Source organism: Chlorocebus sabaeus, chromosome 14 (assembly GCF_047675955.1).
Source record: "Chlorocebus sabaeus isolate Y175 chromosome 14, mChlSab1.0.hap1, whole genome shotgun sequence".
Classification (NCBI taxonomy): domain Eukaryota; kingdom Metazoa; phylum Chordata; class Mammalia; order Primates; family Cercopithecidae; genus Chlorocebus; species Chlorocebus sabaeus.
In genome coordinates, this window is record NC_132917.1 from 74,081,949 (window position 1) to 74,098,117 (window position 16,169).

Genomic DNA, 16,169 nt, shown 5'->3' on the forward strand with positions numbered 1-16,169 from the left:
GCCAAATCCCCTGGGCTCGGGGGTAGGGGGACTAAGGAGGGCCACAGTTGCATACAATGAGAACCACTGGTATAAAGCCAAGGGCATATAAAACATGACTTCATTCTCAAAGTCATGCTTTATATGTAGATTTGCAAGGCCACATCCTTTCCTAAATCTAGGTCAACCTGAATGACTCCAAGGGCTAGAAAAGAAACCCAGGCCAGGAGAACTTTCTCTTATTTTCTTTAAAAAAAAAGTTTTTGAATAGGTAAATTACGTTTTAAAAAAAGGTGCTGTTATTGAATTGTGTTGCCCCAAAAGATACATTAAGGTCCTCACATCTATGAAGATGTAATCCAGTTTAGATTAAGTATTGTGGTGGGCCCTAATCCAATATGACTGGGGTCCTTATACAAAGAGGAAAGTGCTCTGTGAAGACACACACACAGGAGGCCATGTGGTGGAGAGGCAAAGCCGGGGGTGATGCAGCTGCCAGCCAGGAACACCAAGAACTGCTGGCCACCATCAGAAGCCAGGAGGCCAAGAAGGATTCCACCCAGAGCCTCAGGGAGCATGGTGGTCCTGCCAACACCTGCTGTGGAACTCCTCGCCTCCAGAACTGCAGGAAAGTAACCTTCTGTTGTTTTAAGCCATCTAGTTTGTGGTACTTTGTTATAGCAGACCCAGGAAACAGGCACCAAAGGATGTCTAAGAGAAAAGTTTGGGTTCCTCTCCTCTTGTATGGGTCTCAAATTCTCCTCTCCTGAGGCAATCCTTTTTGGGGATCCGTGATGGGGTTCAAGGGCTCTGGGAGGGAAAGAAGGCAGGGGTGACCTCGAGTGGGCACTACAGGCCGTGGTTGGGAAAGGTCCCCAGAGGGTGGCTGAGAAGGAGAGAAGTCTAAAGGACAGCAGGGTCACTGGGAGGCCTGGGGTGGGCACCTTCCCGTCCAGGTAAGTTCTTCCCCGATTTCGTGCATGGCTGGCATCTCTCCATCATCCCCGCTGCTCGTTCCACTGGCCCCGCCACCGCCAGCCCCACCGCCACTGCCACCACCACCACCACCTCCATTGCCTCCTCCAGCAACTCCGCCGCCTCCTCCTACAGAGCCATTCATCTGGCCCAGCTCTGCTAGGGAGAACACAGATTTCCTGGAAGAGAAGGGGGATGAGGGAGAGTGGGTCCCCCAGAGCACCCCTCACCTCTCCAACCAAAATTATGAAATATCTTAAAAGACAGACAAAAATGCAGAAAATGATCTAACAATATCCACACGCAGGTCACCTAGACTTTACAAATGTTCACATTTAGCCATATTTGCTTCTGATATATTTTATTATTTTTAAACTTATTTTAAAAGTTATTTTGAGACAGGATCAAACTCTGTTGCCCAGGCTGGAGTACAGTGGCATGATCACAGCTCACTGCAGCCTTGGCCTCCTGGGCTCAATCAATCCTCCTGCCTCAGCCTCCAGAGTAGCAGGGACTACAGGTGCATGCCACCATGCCCAGCTAATTTGATTTCTTTTTGTAGAGACAAGATCTCACTATGTTGCCCAGGCTGGTTTCAAACTCCTGGACTCAAGTGATCCACCCACCTCAGTGTCCCAAAGTGTTGAGATTACAGGCATGAGCCACTATGCTGAGCCTCAGATGTATTTTAAAGAGCAATAAAATGATACCAACAGAGTTGAAGCCTCCTTTTTCTCCCCCTACTGCCCATTCTCATACACACCTCTTGTCAGCAGAGGGTACCTTCTTGGGTGGCTCAATTCGGATATTTGGGTCCCATTCTCCCGGGGGAAGGACAATGACCTCATCCAGAAATTCATCAATTCCTGCAATCAGATCGTCCCGATTGCGGGCTTTGTAGGCCACGTCACTGAAGAGCTGGTGAGGAGAGAGGAGGGAGACAAGAAAGACTGCATCTGTTTCTGACATGCCCAGGAGCATATCACATCTAGTTTTTAAAGAAATCATTTTGAACCACATCTCCCACTGACAACTCACTCTCAGTTTTTGGAATGAGACCATAGCACATTGGTAAAATAAACCACAACGGGACACAGCAGGCGCTGGGGGAAGGCAGCCTGTCTTGGATCTGAAGGCCAGGTCTCCATATTCTTGCTTGTAGGACTTTGGTTGAGTTACTTAACCTTTCCGTTTCAGTTTTCCACACAGCACGTGCATTAGAAAACCTTTGTAGAGCCCAGTCCAAGGAGCTCAGATATTTCACATCCATTTTTTACTTCCAGCCCTTCGCCCTTGGAGGCTCACGTCGTGTTGTTCACACTGTCTCCAGAGTGTGCTTTCTGACTTACAGATTCGATGGGATATGCTCATGTTTAACCTTCTCCCGTTTAGGAAAAAAAAAGGTGCAGCTCATTGCCAGCACTCATTTAATTTTACAGAAACACTCTTTAAGGCCAAAGCAAATCTGACTGATTTTCAATGTGAAAATGAAATATAAAAATTATTCTTAGAGTTATTTCTAAAAACAACTAACATCAGAATCACTGGAATGATCAGAGTCATCTAATTTGGGAAAACTGGATTCATCGAATGAATCTTAGGCCAAAAACTGAGAATGATGTTAGCATCACTCGTAGGAATGCTAGTTTTCTAGCATTTGATATTTTCAATGATTGAGAGTTAGTATATTTTGTAAATGGAAATACCACAACTAAAAACAGAATGCTATAAGTAGAATGATGTCTTTTGTTTCCAAAGTCAATATACAAGAGCAATGCAAAAATAATAAAAGTGAGACATTTCCTGGGGAAAAGTTATCTTGGGGTAAACCCTGCAGCTGCAAGCACTGCCAGTGAGTATTCTTGGCACAAACGGGAAAGAGTTAAAGTCCTCTAGGCTCCCCATCACTCTGGGGACAGAGTGTTACTCAGCTCTGCTTACAGGCTCTGTGTAGTCTCTGGCTCACCTCACCTCCTGCCCTTGAAGCTCTTACACTGAGCCTACATCAAACCACCTCCATCCAGCTTCTCTGAGCCTGATCCATTTCCTTTGTTTGGAATGCTTGCCTCATAGCCTGGTGCTGGGTCTGCCTTCCTCCTGCTCCTCCTTAGCTTTAAAGCCCCCTCATCCATGAAGCCCTCCTTGACCCCCTGGGAAGCTAGCACATGGTTAGTTTTACAATTATCGTCTGTCCCTCACACTTGATTGGTTCTCCTAAAGGACAATGACTATTCCCTGATTCTCATCATCTTTAGCATCCTGTGTAGTGCCTGTTACACAGTAGGTGCTCAAATGTGCTGGCTGGATAAGTTAATGAATGAAGGTGCAGTGCTTGTTGCAGGAGCTGTAAAATTCAGGAGTACAAGCTTCTGGTTACCACTTACATCATCTACCATGAGGGTTGCAATGGCACGGCCAATTTCATTGTAGGATTTTGCTCTCCCAGAAGGTCCCAGCAGTATAAACAGAAATCTGCAAAGAAGATGGAGAAGATTAAGGAAGAGGAGCATGAAAGTGAGAAGGAAAAATAGAAATAAGTAAAGAGAATTCTTTGGCCCTGAACAGTATGCTTTTTTTTTTTTGAGACAGGTGCTTGCTTTGTCACCCAGGCTGGATGGAGTGCAATGGCACAATCTTGGCTCACTGTAGCCTCCACCTCCTGGGCTCAAGCAATCTCCCACCTCAGCCTATTGAGTAGCTGGGACTACAGGCGTGCACCACCATGTCCAGCTAATTTTTTGTATTTTCAGTAGATACAGGGTTTCACCATGCTGCCCAGGCTGGCCTCCAACTCCTGGGCTTGAGCGATTCACCTGTCTTGGCCTCTCAAAGTGCTGGGATTAGAGGTATGAGCCACTGCGCTGGGCCCATTTTTAACATTTTTACTTCCCTCCATGGAACCCTATGTTTGCTTTGGAGGAACATTTCCTCTTCCCCTCCCATGAGGCTCCCCATCAAGCATCCTCACCTTTGTCTTGCTGCCCAAGCCCACCTGACAACTTCTCTCCCAGTTGTTGCCTCCTTCTTTATTATTATTATTATTATTATTTTAATTTTTTTTCCAAGATGGAGTCTTGCTCTGTCACCAAGGCTGGGGTGCAATGGCACGATTTCGGCTCACTGCAACCTCTGCCTCCTGGGTTCAAGTGATTCTCCTGCCTCAGCCTCCCGAGTAGTTGGGATTACAGACGTGCACCACCACACCTGGCTAATTTTTTTGTATTTTTAGTAGAGACAGGGTTTCACCATGTTGGCCAGGCTGGGCTCGAATTCCTGACCTCATGATTGGCCCGCCTTGGCCTCCCAAAGTGTTGGGATTAAAGGCATGAGCCACTGCACCCGGCCTCTTTTATGATTATTTTTAATAAACTCTAAAACTCTTCCCTAGTCAGAAGATTTCCCTTCCCAGCAGCCTCCAAGTTTAGAGGTGTCTCTGACAGCACTAACAGTCAACAGGACTGCTTACTGACTGCACTGCTAACTGGCTCCCTAAGGGTGGCATGGGGACAGGTTTCAGTGGCTCTCACCTGGTGGGGACAGGCACCTCGGTCACTCCTCCCAGCATGGCCGACTGGATGAGGCGCACGAACGCGATGAATGGCTGGTCTAGGAAGTCCACCTCACCCACGAGCACGTTGGAGGCTTCTGAGTCCTTGGGGATCTTCTTCATGAATTTGTTTTTCCGCTGGACAGGGAAGGGAAATGAGATTGCCAAGGAAGACTTCCACCTGCTCTCCTTCACTTCCCTTCAGACTGCTTTGAGGCCTAACTTGAAAAAAATTCTCTCAATGTTGCCAAGACACTGAAAGAATAAACAAGTACTCCTTTGATTCTGCAGATGGGAAGACTGAATGTAGGTTAACCCCAGGCACCATTAAGCCTTGTAGATGGGAAGGTACTGGCAATGACTCTCCTTGACTAAGACATTCCTTGATGGATGAAAACGGCTCCACTGAGCTGTGGGCTGAGGGGTCAAAGAAGAGCCCTGGGGTTGCCAGACATCAGGCCTGGATTGCCTTCTTCAGGCTGAGCAGATGGGAAGTCTCAGTGCTTCTACTCTAGCCACCCAGACCTCCCCTCTCCACCTTCACTTTTGGTGGCTGTGGGGAGGAGGAGGCCTGTTCTGATGGTCAGAGTAGACAGGCCTTCTTTTCCCTTTGTCACCAGCTTCCTGGCTCACAGGAATTCCTGGACCAGTCTCCAAGTCTGTGGGAGACTTCCATGCCCCCAAGTTACCCCCAGGGGACCTCCCAGGAAATTCATAACTTCTGGAATTTTCCAGCAGAGACTATCAAGGTAGCCTCTCTTCAGTCCCTCTGGCTAGTGTCTCTTCAAAGGAAGAAGGTCACACAGGCAGAGCCAGTGGGGTCTGATGTGAGAGGTATTGGAGACAAACCCTCCACCCAAACATGTTCCCACTGTCTGCATTTATAACTTCATTCTTCCTGAGTCCTCTTTTACACTGAAGATCCTCCAGGGGTGGCTACTTTCAAGCTCTTCTTAGTCCTCAACATCTTAGAATGAATTCCTTTTTCAGATTGCTTTCTCTCTGGGCAGCAAGGGCATGGACAGACAAGAGACAGAGATAATTTTGTTGGAAGATGGAGGGGAGCAGTTGGGGTGGCGGCAGGGCTGCATGCAGTCCACAGTGGCTGACACAGTGGGAAAGAGCCTGGGGGTAGAGGACAGCTCTGAAGAGAGCACCTGTGAATATCACAATTTTCCCACCAATCCCCCTTCTGCTGGAGTCTTTCCTGTGGGCACAGGCCTGTTTCTCACAGCCTCAGTGAAGACACAGGTTCCTTGTGTCTCTTCCTGTCCCTGTGGAGGGGTCAGTTGTGGGCATGGATATGGTCAACAGGTCCTGCCCTTTTGTCCCCATGGCTGTTTCCTGATTCGATTCATGTGGGGGCATCATACACACTGGGCTGGTTGGCCTACCAGCACGAGGAGGGGCTCGTGAGCAACAGCTGTTCCCTTATAATCTTTTAAATCCAATTGGGGAAAAAAAAATAACCCTCCACAACCACCTGGGCAACCATCAGTAGCCCCCAAGGATCCTAATATAGTGAGAAAAAGCAGGAATTGACAGGAACACCAGAGTCCCCGAGACTCAAAATGTCCCTTTGTCTCAGGCATGGTCAGTTGATTACTAAGCAGCATTCTTCAGGGTGGAGGGCTGGGAGTACCAGGGCAGTCACCGTCTCCAAGCATCAGGCGGGGTTGGGGCGGGGGTGTCCAGGGAAGGGGAGGAGATGCAGGCTGGGCAGAAGCACCCTGCAGATGAGGCTTCGAAAACAGCAATGCTTCAGGGTGTCCCAACAAACCCACTTGTTTTTGTTGTTGTTTTGCTTTGAGACAAGAGTCTAACTCTGTCATCCAGGCTGGAGTGCAGTGGCACCATCTTGGCTCACTGTAACCTCCTCCGCCTGGGTTCAAGCACTTCTTATGCCTCAGTCTCCTGAGTAGCGGGACTACAGGCATGTGCCACCACGCCCGGCTAATTTTTGTAATTTTCATCGAGACAGGGTTTCTCCATGTTGGCCAGGCTGGTCTCAAACTCCTGGCCTCGAGTGATCCATCAGCCTCAGCCTCCCAAACTGCTGGAATTACAGGTGTGCACCACCACACCTGGCCATCCAACCAACCCACCTGTAATACAGGAGAGAGGAGAAATTGAACCAGGGACTTGGTCCTTCCTTACACATTGTGACATGTTTGGTAAGAAGGCCAGGGTTGTGGCATCCCAGAAATGGGAGCATGCTACTGTTCCAACCAACCCTGGCTTGCCCACAGCCTGGACGTGGGCTTGTATAACCAGGGCCCTGCTGACTCCACTTCCTGAACCCTTGGGGACTCCAGTCTGGCTCTGCACTGCAGAGTCACTGCAGCACAATGATGCTGTCTGAATCTACTCTCTGTTCACTGGGAATCTGCTAGCTGAGGGCAGGCATGGAGTTTAGCTTTGCACAAACCAATGATGAAGAAAAAGCCTGCAGAGCAAATGCCTCTGGGCTTGCACCTAAAGAGCGCCCACTAGCATAGACCACTGATGCTGCAAATACCGAGAAGCAGCATCAGGTATCAGCAAGGAGAACTAGATGCTGGCGCTAGGTGATGGTTTCCAGTCCCTAAATCAAAGAAGCACTGCCTGGTGAAAGTGACAGCTAGTGTTATTATTATCACTCACATATTCATTAAAACAGGTTATAAAAACTTTTACTAGGTAATGCTTTCTTATCACAGCTCCGCTGTCTGTGTGCATGAGTAAAAGTGGTTTTCCTCTCCAAATAATGTTCCAGAATACTGACTAGTTCCTCAATTACTTCCAAATTAAGGGCTCTGGAGTTAGACTGCCCAGGTCAAATCAAAGTTCTGTCTTTCAGCTGTATAGACTTGGGTGTGTTATTTAACTGCTGTGAGGCACAGTGTTTTCTCATGAGTAAAATGGGAATGAAAATAGTACCTTTGTGATTCACAGAAAATGCCCAGCACAGTGTAGTGCATGTGGTGTGGACCCTAAATATTGATTGATTTTGTTACTGTTGTTATTAATTTATTTGGGCCCGGACACTGACATGAGGAGCTGATTTTGTTTTTGCCTTCCACCATACTTAGGGGTGGCTGGAAGGCCTGGAGGTCACCCAAGCTCCTGAAGGATCCTCGTCAAGTCTCAGGTTTCCTTTGTCATCTTTCTTCCTACTCCTGGGAAGATACACAAGAGGACCATGGGACCTCCCGTCCTTGAGGTGTGCAGGAGTTGGAATTAAGGGGGCCTCTTCTGGGCTTCCCCAAGAGGCACAGTCACAGGATTCTCAAATGGACCCAATTTGTTTGCAGAATTCTGATCTCATCAAGAGGGTTTCAGCCCAGCTCACGGGAGACCACAGGAAGAAGATGCACTATTGAACAGTCTAATTAATTAACTACCACTGCTGTCCCCACAGGGAGATTCTTTTCTGTCTCTCTACCAGCCCCAATCCCTATCCCATCTTTAAAGGTGCTTGTGCGTCACCGGATAGATGAAGCCATGTGTGCTGGTCTTCTCTCTCCCACAAATCCTAAGCTGAAGGACAGCCGGTGCCTCATTTGATCATGTTTTCTGTCCCACACCCCCAGGGCCTGACACAGAGCCAGCACCTGGGACTCTGCTAGTCCCTGACTGCTGGCCTTGGCAGAGTCCCCCAGGCAGCCCAGAGTCCCCACTGGGGACCTTCCTGGAACTCCCACTCCTTTGTAGGAGTGGAATTCTGCCCATAGGGGATCCCTGCTCCTGAAACCAAAGACTTCTTCCTGCCCTGGCCCTTCATTGCAGCTAAATGCAGGGGTTTTACTACCTGGTCTGTGTTTGGGGTGAGAGAAATGTCATTCATGCTTCTGCTCTGGGCATGACCTAGGAGAGAAGGAAAACAAGATCCATCAGGGGAAGCCAGGCTCTCACAGGACCCTTTCCTATGGACTCTACTCATGTACCTCTCCCATGTTCATAACAAAGCAAACCCCCTCCCCCTTAATCCTGGAGTCCCTTTAAGTTAGGACCCTCTCACTTTCCTTCTGTTCAATGGTCACTTTCCTGAAAGAGGTGTCAGACTCCAGGTTCCATTGTTTCCTTCTCCCTCCTCAATCTACCATAGTCTAGTCTCTACCCCTCCACCCCACCTTCTTGGATATCACCAGGCTGTCTACTCTGGGTGCAGCTCTGGACCAGGTCCGGATAGGAGGAGGGACACAGATGTATTATTACATGAGGTTCCATGTGTCACTTAGCTTGGAATTTGCTGGAGAGGGGAGCAGTTTCACCTCTGTCCTCCATGACCGGTGACAGTCTTTAAACGTGGGCTGGGGATTTAGGCTGGCAGAGGGAAGGAAGGTGGGCTTCCCATGAGAACAGTGATAGTCAATTATTTGAACTGCCCAGTAGTTCCTTCCTCTGTTAAGAGGGAGAAAGCCAGCTCTCCTCTCCCACTAGCCCAATCTGGCGGACACCTTCAGACCTATCGTGTCTTGGCTATTGGACTGTGCCACTCGTGGTGTCCGGAATGCTGCTCCTCTTCGCTCTCCTCCTCTCATTTCTGTCCGAGGATCCTCTCCTGCTTGGGCCTCCCAGGGCCTTGTCCTTGCTCTCATCCCTTCCAGGTGCCTCAGCCTCTCCGCTGGTCAATCGCCCCCACTCCTGTTGTTTCCAACACCCATTTGGGCTGAGGACGCCCACAATGCATCTTTAGTCTGATCCCTCTTCTGAGCTCTAGACTCCTTGGAGCAGTCCCCTCTGGCACCTCAAAGGCAACTCTTTTACCCTCCACCAAATCACTTTCCTCATGGACACATTCCACTCAATGCCCCTCCCTCCCATCCACCAGCACTTCAGACAGAAATCTAGGAGCAGCCTTGGGCCCTCCCTCTTCATTACCTCCTACTTCCCACTGGTCCTTCAGTTCCACCTCTGTCCCTTCCTCTCCATTCTGGAATGCAGGCTCAGTCTCTGCCTTCCAATGTTGCCCCTTCTAGATTATTCCTACTCAGACAGAAATCTGATCACAGCATGCTCCTGCTTCAAGCTTCCCAGGGGTTCCCATTATCTTCAGAATAAAACCCGGGTTCTTTTGCTGGGTGCACAAGGCCCTCTTTGATTTGACCCTCTCTTCCCCTTAACTCCTGTACTTCCTGTGAACTGAACCGATGTTTTGCTTTCATAGCTCCAGATCCTTCTCTTCCATCCCCCAATCTGCTATTTGTTTCCTTTGTTTACAACTCCTTCTTCCTCCTCCTTGCTCCTGGAAAACTTCTATTTATGCTCCAAGACTCAGTCAGCATCTCCTCCTCTCTGATCCTTCCCCTCTGCGCTGTGTTCTGCATGATGGGCCACCTCAGGGTGGGTGCCCACCTTGAATATGACCTGGTTCACACAAAGCTGTCATCATCCATTCATGCCTCTTGTCCCAGTGGTTCCCACCCCCAAGCAGTGTTGGTAGGGAGGTGACCTCATATACAATGACAACAGAGTGGAAGGTCTTCCCGAAGCCACTCTCTACCCACTGAACACTGCCACTGGGCATCCCTTTGTGGAATAACAAGGCCGGGGAGACTCAGTGGACTTGGGTCATCAGGACAGAGAGGGAAGACTGCAGCAAACGCCTGCTGTGCCCAAGGCCATGGGCAGGGTCTGCATTGCCCCCAAGTCACTCCTCGGCCTGGACAGGGGCACAGCACTGGGCTGCACTTGTTAACATCTTGGCATTTTAGTAAAAGTACCTAAAGGAAAATAGTCCTTCACTGCTTTTTCTTTTTCACTTCATTTTCTAAGTTCGCTCCTTTCTTTCCCCCAGTTTGCCTGTCTGTGTATCCCTGACAAGGTGAGGTGTGTGAAAAGCCTGTCTGTCACCTCTCACCTCAAACCCACACCCTGCCCCTGACCAGCCATTCCCAGAAAAAAGGGGCCATGACTCTGCCCACATTTCTTTTTCATGGTGGCACGAGACTGCCACCCAGTGATGGGAATGCTGCCTGACTGAACAGAAGGAAAGGACCTTGCCTGCTTTTGATTCCATTTCCAGAAAAGCTTTTCACCAAAAAACAGGGTTAATGTCAGTTTGATGAAGATGAAGATACAGACTAAGATAAAAACACCTAGAACATGGGAGTGGGTATTGATTACACCAGGATGTGACTGAGAGCCTCATTTTTCAGAGGAATGACTTGAATATTATGGTAGTAAATGAGGCCCTGACAGTAGCCTGGGTTTAGAGTGAAAGTTAGGCTCCTCCTGATGCATGCCCTGAGAATTCTTGGCAGATCCTGGGCTTTGTCTCCCCTACCTACGGCAATGTGGCCATGTCACAGCTGCCACAGCCCGAATAAAGTTGCCACAGAGTGGCGAAGCACACACTCACACAGACGTCCGTAATTTGCACTCTGCCGCATCCGCAGGTCCTCCGTGGAGCGGTGTAGACTCGGGCCAGCACCAGGGCTCCGGGCGGGACTGCGATCTGGGAGGAGAATCAGAAGAGACTTGGCTTCCACAGCCTTGCTGGTGTAGTGAAGCCTCTTGGGTTAGCTCACTTTAGATAAAAAAAACTGGGCAGCAAGACATGTCTCTTCCCCTTCTAGGAAGAAATTCTTTTTTCTTTTTTTTTTAAATTTAAGCAAGTCAATAGTCTGAACAAGATTACAGGCTGGGCGCGGTGGCTCACGCCTGTAATCCCAGCACTTTGGGAGGCCGAGGCAGGTGGATCACCTGAAGTTGGGAGTTTGGGACTAGCCTGGTCAACATGGTGAAACTCCGTCTCTACTAAAATACAAAAAATAGCCAGGCATGGTAGTGGGCGCCTGTAATCCCAGCTACTTGGGAGGATGAGGCAGGAGAATCACTTGAATCCAGGAAGCAGAGTTTGCAGTGAGCTGAGATCACGCCATTGCACTCCAGCCCAGGCAACAGAGTGAGACTCCGTCTCAAAAAAAAAAAAGGACAAGATTACAGACAGAATATTTGTACTGTTGAAAGTGAGATAGATACACAGTTCATTAAATGGGCACAAGATGTAGTAGACTGCTTGGGTTCATCCCTGATTCCACACTTACTGGCTTTGTGACCTTAGGCAAGTTACTTAAACTCTGTGCCTCAGGCGTCTCATCTATAAAATGGAGACAAGAACCATACCTACACACCACAGCGTTTTTGTTAGGATGAAGTGAGTTAAAACAGGAAGAGCACTCAGAATAGTGCCCAGAAGGTAGTTAAGTGCTGAGTATGTGTCTGTTGCTATTATGGTATGTTAAACACTTCCTGTTGTTTTGGGAGGGATTTTTTGAGACAAGGTCTTGCTCTGTCGCCCAGGATGCAGTGCAATGGCACAATCTCTGCTCACTGAAAGCTCCGTATCCTGGGTTCAAGCAACCCTCCCACCTCAGCCTCCTGATTAGCTGGGACTACAGGTGTGTGCCACCATGCTTGGCTAATTTTTTGTAAGGCGGGGTTTATGCCATGGGGTTTAAACCATGAGGTTTATGTATTTCTTGTAGAGATGGGGTTGATGCCATGTCACTCAGGCCGGTCACAAACTCCTGAGCTCAAGCAATCCGCCCACTTGGACTCTCAAAGTGCTGGGATTACAGTTGTGGGTCACCATGCCCAGCTCACTTCCCATTTTTAAGTAGTTCATTTAGAGGCTCCTCAATGTTTGTAACGTAGCAACTTTGCTCTGGTTACTGTGTTTGTCTGACAGGCTCAGCAGGGCTAGTGTCTCTGGGCATCTAGGCTCGGATATTGATAGTGGAGTGTTGGAGATTTCAGATGTGCGCGTGGAACAATTCAGTCTCTCTGAATGGCCCCAGGTCCTGCTAATCAGAGTGACATCAACCACCAGATCTACAAGCCCTGGCACTCTTGAGATAAGCCCAGCCCCTTCTACCACCCTGATGTGTTCCATTTCCTGCTGAGGCTCTTGACCTCTCCAGGGGGTTTGATGTGAAACTTTTGGGTCCTTTCCATAGCAAGCCATCTCTACTAGCATTTCCCAATGCTGTGTGACATGAGAATCTCTTGGGGTGCATTCTAACCTCTCTCTCTTTTTCCAGGCCATACCCCAGACCAACTGACTCCAACTCTCCAGGGGTCCAGGCATTAGGACACGTCTCAATCTCCAAAGTGATTTGCCATGTGCAGCCCTAGCTGAGAACCAACTCTCTCCCTAGAAATTGTTCTGCTCTGGTGGTGGCAACAACATGCGAGTGTGGCTGGGGTCCCCACAGGCCTGCCAGAGACAGAGGCTGAGGGATCCCCAGAACATCAGAATTTCTCCAGAAACTCCCAGCCCCTAAGGTGGGCTCACCCAGGTACCAGGGCCTGATACTGGCCCTGCATGTCCCATGCCTACCAGCGTAAGGCCTGACTCACTTGTGGTGGAGACTGACTTCCCAATATCGACTAAGGAGCGGTGGATGGGCTTCTTGGTTTGGTGACGGTGCCTCCTCAGGAGGACGTAACTGACCCTCTCCCGGAGCTCTGGTCGCAGGAGACCATCCTCAATCTGCTTCTCAATGACATCATCTGTGTGGAAAACATACACACCTCGTCCCTGTGGGACAGAACCACCCCAGGGTATGGGGGTCTTCAGTTTCACCTGTTATTAGTGGGATTAAATGTGGCAGGAGGGTCAGTGGAAATACTCCTGGATTTGCCACTAGCTGTGGAAAACTGGGCACATCATCACCTCTTGGCCTCCTCCTGTTCAAGGGCATGTGCATGTCTGTGTGTGTGTGTGTCTCTGTGTGTGTGTGTGACTCTGCTCTTTCTGTCAGTGTTCTTATGAAAAGGGAAAGAAACAGTACATACGAAACTGCCCCAGGAGGCACAAAAATCCTGTGTTCAATGGTTTTAATCCTAAAATGAACTCTTTTTAGAAAAGTATTTTGGGCAAAACACTTCTGGCAAAATCCAATGTGCTAGAACAAAAATCACAAAAAATTTTAGTGGCGTTAAGGCAAGCTACCTCTTCCCTTTGACACACCACTAAATGACAGCTAATTTCCTAAAGATGAATGATGACCCAGTTTACCCTGAAAAGAAACAGGTTGCCATGGCAAGAGGTGTCTCTGACTATGCAAGAGGCCCTCTCCCCTTTGCTACATTTCTGGTTGGCATTTTGGAGGATGGTCTTTTCGTCTCTACTGGAGGTCTACATGAAACTGAAACTTGGAGTGACTATGATCCTGCCCTGGGAGCAACAGAGGTCTGCAATTCTGGTCTCTGCAGAATCAGGTGTCAGAGATGGGCCAGTCACATAGACTCGAGGGCAGGCATGAGGTCAGGGGAGCTGCCTGGTTTGCAGGGACCACAGGAGAGATGCACATAGTGGCCCCTGCCTCACCTATGATCTGTGGTAAGGAGCCGCTGTCCAAATCCAGCAGCACTGTCCCCGTCTGCAGGCAGGTACGGAGCTCGAAGAGGCTGTGCAGGGACAGTGTGGACACGTGGGGTTTGCTCCAGCGTTCGCCGCCTTCCTCTACCTTTTCTTCAAACTTTATCCACCTGGAAGGGTAAGGATAGGGCTCAGTGCGGCCAGGGCCCTCAGGAGGAGGCCCGCCTGGGTCTCCCCAAGAGATGGGTGTCCTGTGGGGTCAAGCTATGTATGTGGTTGTGGTGTTGGTCCTAGACTCATAGGCAGAGGATCTCTTGGGAATGCCCTAATTTGTCCCCCACTCCTCCTGATACTGTCATGTTAAGGAAAGTGGCATCCAGAGAACTATACAGGGGCATAGGGGATCTTCTGGGAGTGATGGAAATGTTCTAAAATTGGATTGTGGACATGGTTGCACAATTCCATACATTTTCTAAAAATCATTTACCAGTACACTTACAATTAGAGAATTTTAAGTTACTCTAGAACAATAAGGCTGTTTTTTAAAAAAGCCTCAACTGGAACCTGATTATCTCAGGCTGTTCACACATGACTGTTCAGTGTGGTTTGCTGGGAGCAGGAAAAATGTTCCCTGACGAAAAATATTTCTCCCTGAGTTCCCCTGCAAGGTCTGAGGTTTCCATGCTTTACACTCTTTTTGCCTCTGAAAGTTCAGGTAAAAATCCACATGCCATCCGGGGAAGGAAAGAAAATAAACCAAGGATGTATAGGGATCTGTCCTTTCTAGAAGCCTTGGAATCATGGGCTGGGTGTTCAAGTAGAAAGGCCTCAGACAGAGCCAGGGGAGCAAGGAGTCCTGGCTGGAGACACCTAGCTCCCCTTTGTAAGATGTCAACCACAAATGCATGGGTAGCGCCAATCTATTACAACTTAAATCCCAAGGGAGGACTTTTGGACCATGACTATCTAATTCTAAAGTTCCTCTAAAAAAAGTAAACGTATGAGAATGGTTGGGGAAAGTTGAAAAACGAGGAGAAATGGGGATGGGGCATGCCTTAGCACATATAAAAACTTGTGGAGAAGCTTCAGTAATTAAAGCAGTGTGATTCTAGGCCAGATATAGACAAGGGATCAATGGCACAACAGTCCAGAAACAGATCTGTATATCCATGGGAATTCAGGGTTTTTTTTTTGTTGTTGTTGTTGTTTTAGACAGAGTCTCACCCAGGCTGGAGTGCAGTGGCATGATTTCAGCTCACTGCAGCCTCGACCACCTGGGCTCAGGTGATCTTCCCAACTCAGCCTCCCAAGTAGCTGGGACTACATGCATGCACCAATTTGCTTGGCTAATTCTTGTATTTTTTGTAGAGATGGGGTTTCATCACGTTGCCCAGGCTGGTCTTGAACTCCTGGGCTTAAGTGATTGGCCCACCTTGGCCTCCCAAAGTGCTAGAATTACAGTTGTGAGCCACCACGCCTAGTCACAGAATTTGGGTTTTGATTAAGGAGTTGTTTAAAAGACAACCAACCTAAAAATAGAAAGTTAAATCCCTACTTTTCACCAAACACAATACTAAATTCTTCATGGATTAAAGTCTAAACATAAAAATAAATATATAAGCAAAAATGCAAATGTACTAGAAGAGAATATAGGAGAGCATTCTTATATTCTTGGAGAATATTGTGGAGAAAGACTTCCTAAACAAAACCATATGTATAAAACCATAAAGAAAAAAAAAATGGACAGATTTGATTACACAAAACTAAAATAAATGAAAACTTCTATATAGTAAAATAGCATATAAATCAAGTTTGAAGAAATGTGCTGAGAAAAATATCTGCAACAAAGAAAGCACCAAAAGACTAATATTTATAATACAACAATGCTCCTTTGAATTAATAAGAAATTAACCAATTAACTCAAATTATCCAATAGAAAGTAAACAATCCTGAGAAGAAATGAAGATGGCCAACAAACATATGAAAAGATGCTCAACTTTACCAGTAATCACGGACTTTTAAATTACTACAAATGAAATAACATTCTTCATTTCTTACATGGGCAAAAGTTAAAAAGGTTGACAACTTCCTATGTCAGTGAAAACATAGGGAGGTGGCCTCTTATCTGCTGCAGGTGTAATGACACAGCCTTCCTGGTGTGGGCAGCCTCTTTCAACATTCAGTGTGCATGCCTTTTGACCCAGCGGATCCATTTCTAGGAAACGATCATAGGAATATAATTACACTGCCACACCCTGTAATATGTACACAAGGACGCTCAATGAAGCCTTATCTGTTAGGCCAAAGAACTGGAAACCACCAGGTTTTCAGTAGAAGCATGATTATATCAATTCTGTA

The 16,169-nt window shown here is 47.9% G+C and overlaps 1 protein-coding gene across 2 annotated transcripts in view; it reads right to left on the reverse strand.

Annotated features, from left to right (window-relative positions):
• Positions 1–16,169, reverse strand: part of SLC4A5 (solute carrier family 4 member 5) — a 143,093-nt gene that overhangs the window by 33,047 nt on the left and 93,877 nt on the right. For both annotated transcript variants that reach the window (XM_073023088.1, XM_073023087.1), the window contains exons 8-15: positions 13,821–13,981; positions 12,848–13,000; positions 10,845–10,940; positions 8,292–8,347; positions 4,482–4,639; positions 3,339–3,426; positions 1,718–1,872; positions 924–1,133 (exon numbers count right to left, since the gene is read on the reverse strand). In XM_073023088.1, coding sequence (XP_072879189.1) covers positions 924–1,133; positions 1,718–1,872; positions 3,339–3,426; positions 4,482–4,639; positions 8,292–8,347; positions 10,845–10,940; positions 12,848–13,000; positions 13,821–13,981 — 1,077 coding nt within the window. The remainder of the gene's footprint in view (positions 1–923; positions 1,134–1,717; positions 1,873–3,338; positions 3,427–4,481; positions 4,640–8,291; positions 8,348–10,844; positions 10,941–12,847; positions 13,001–13,820; positions 13,982–16,169) is intronic.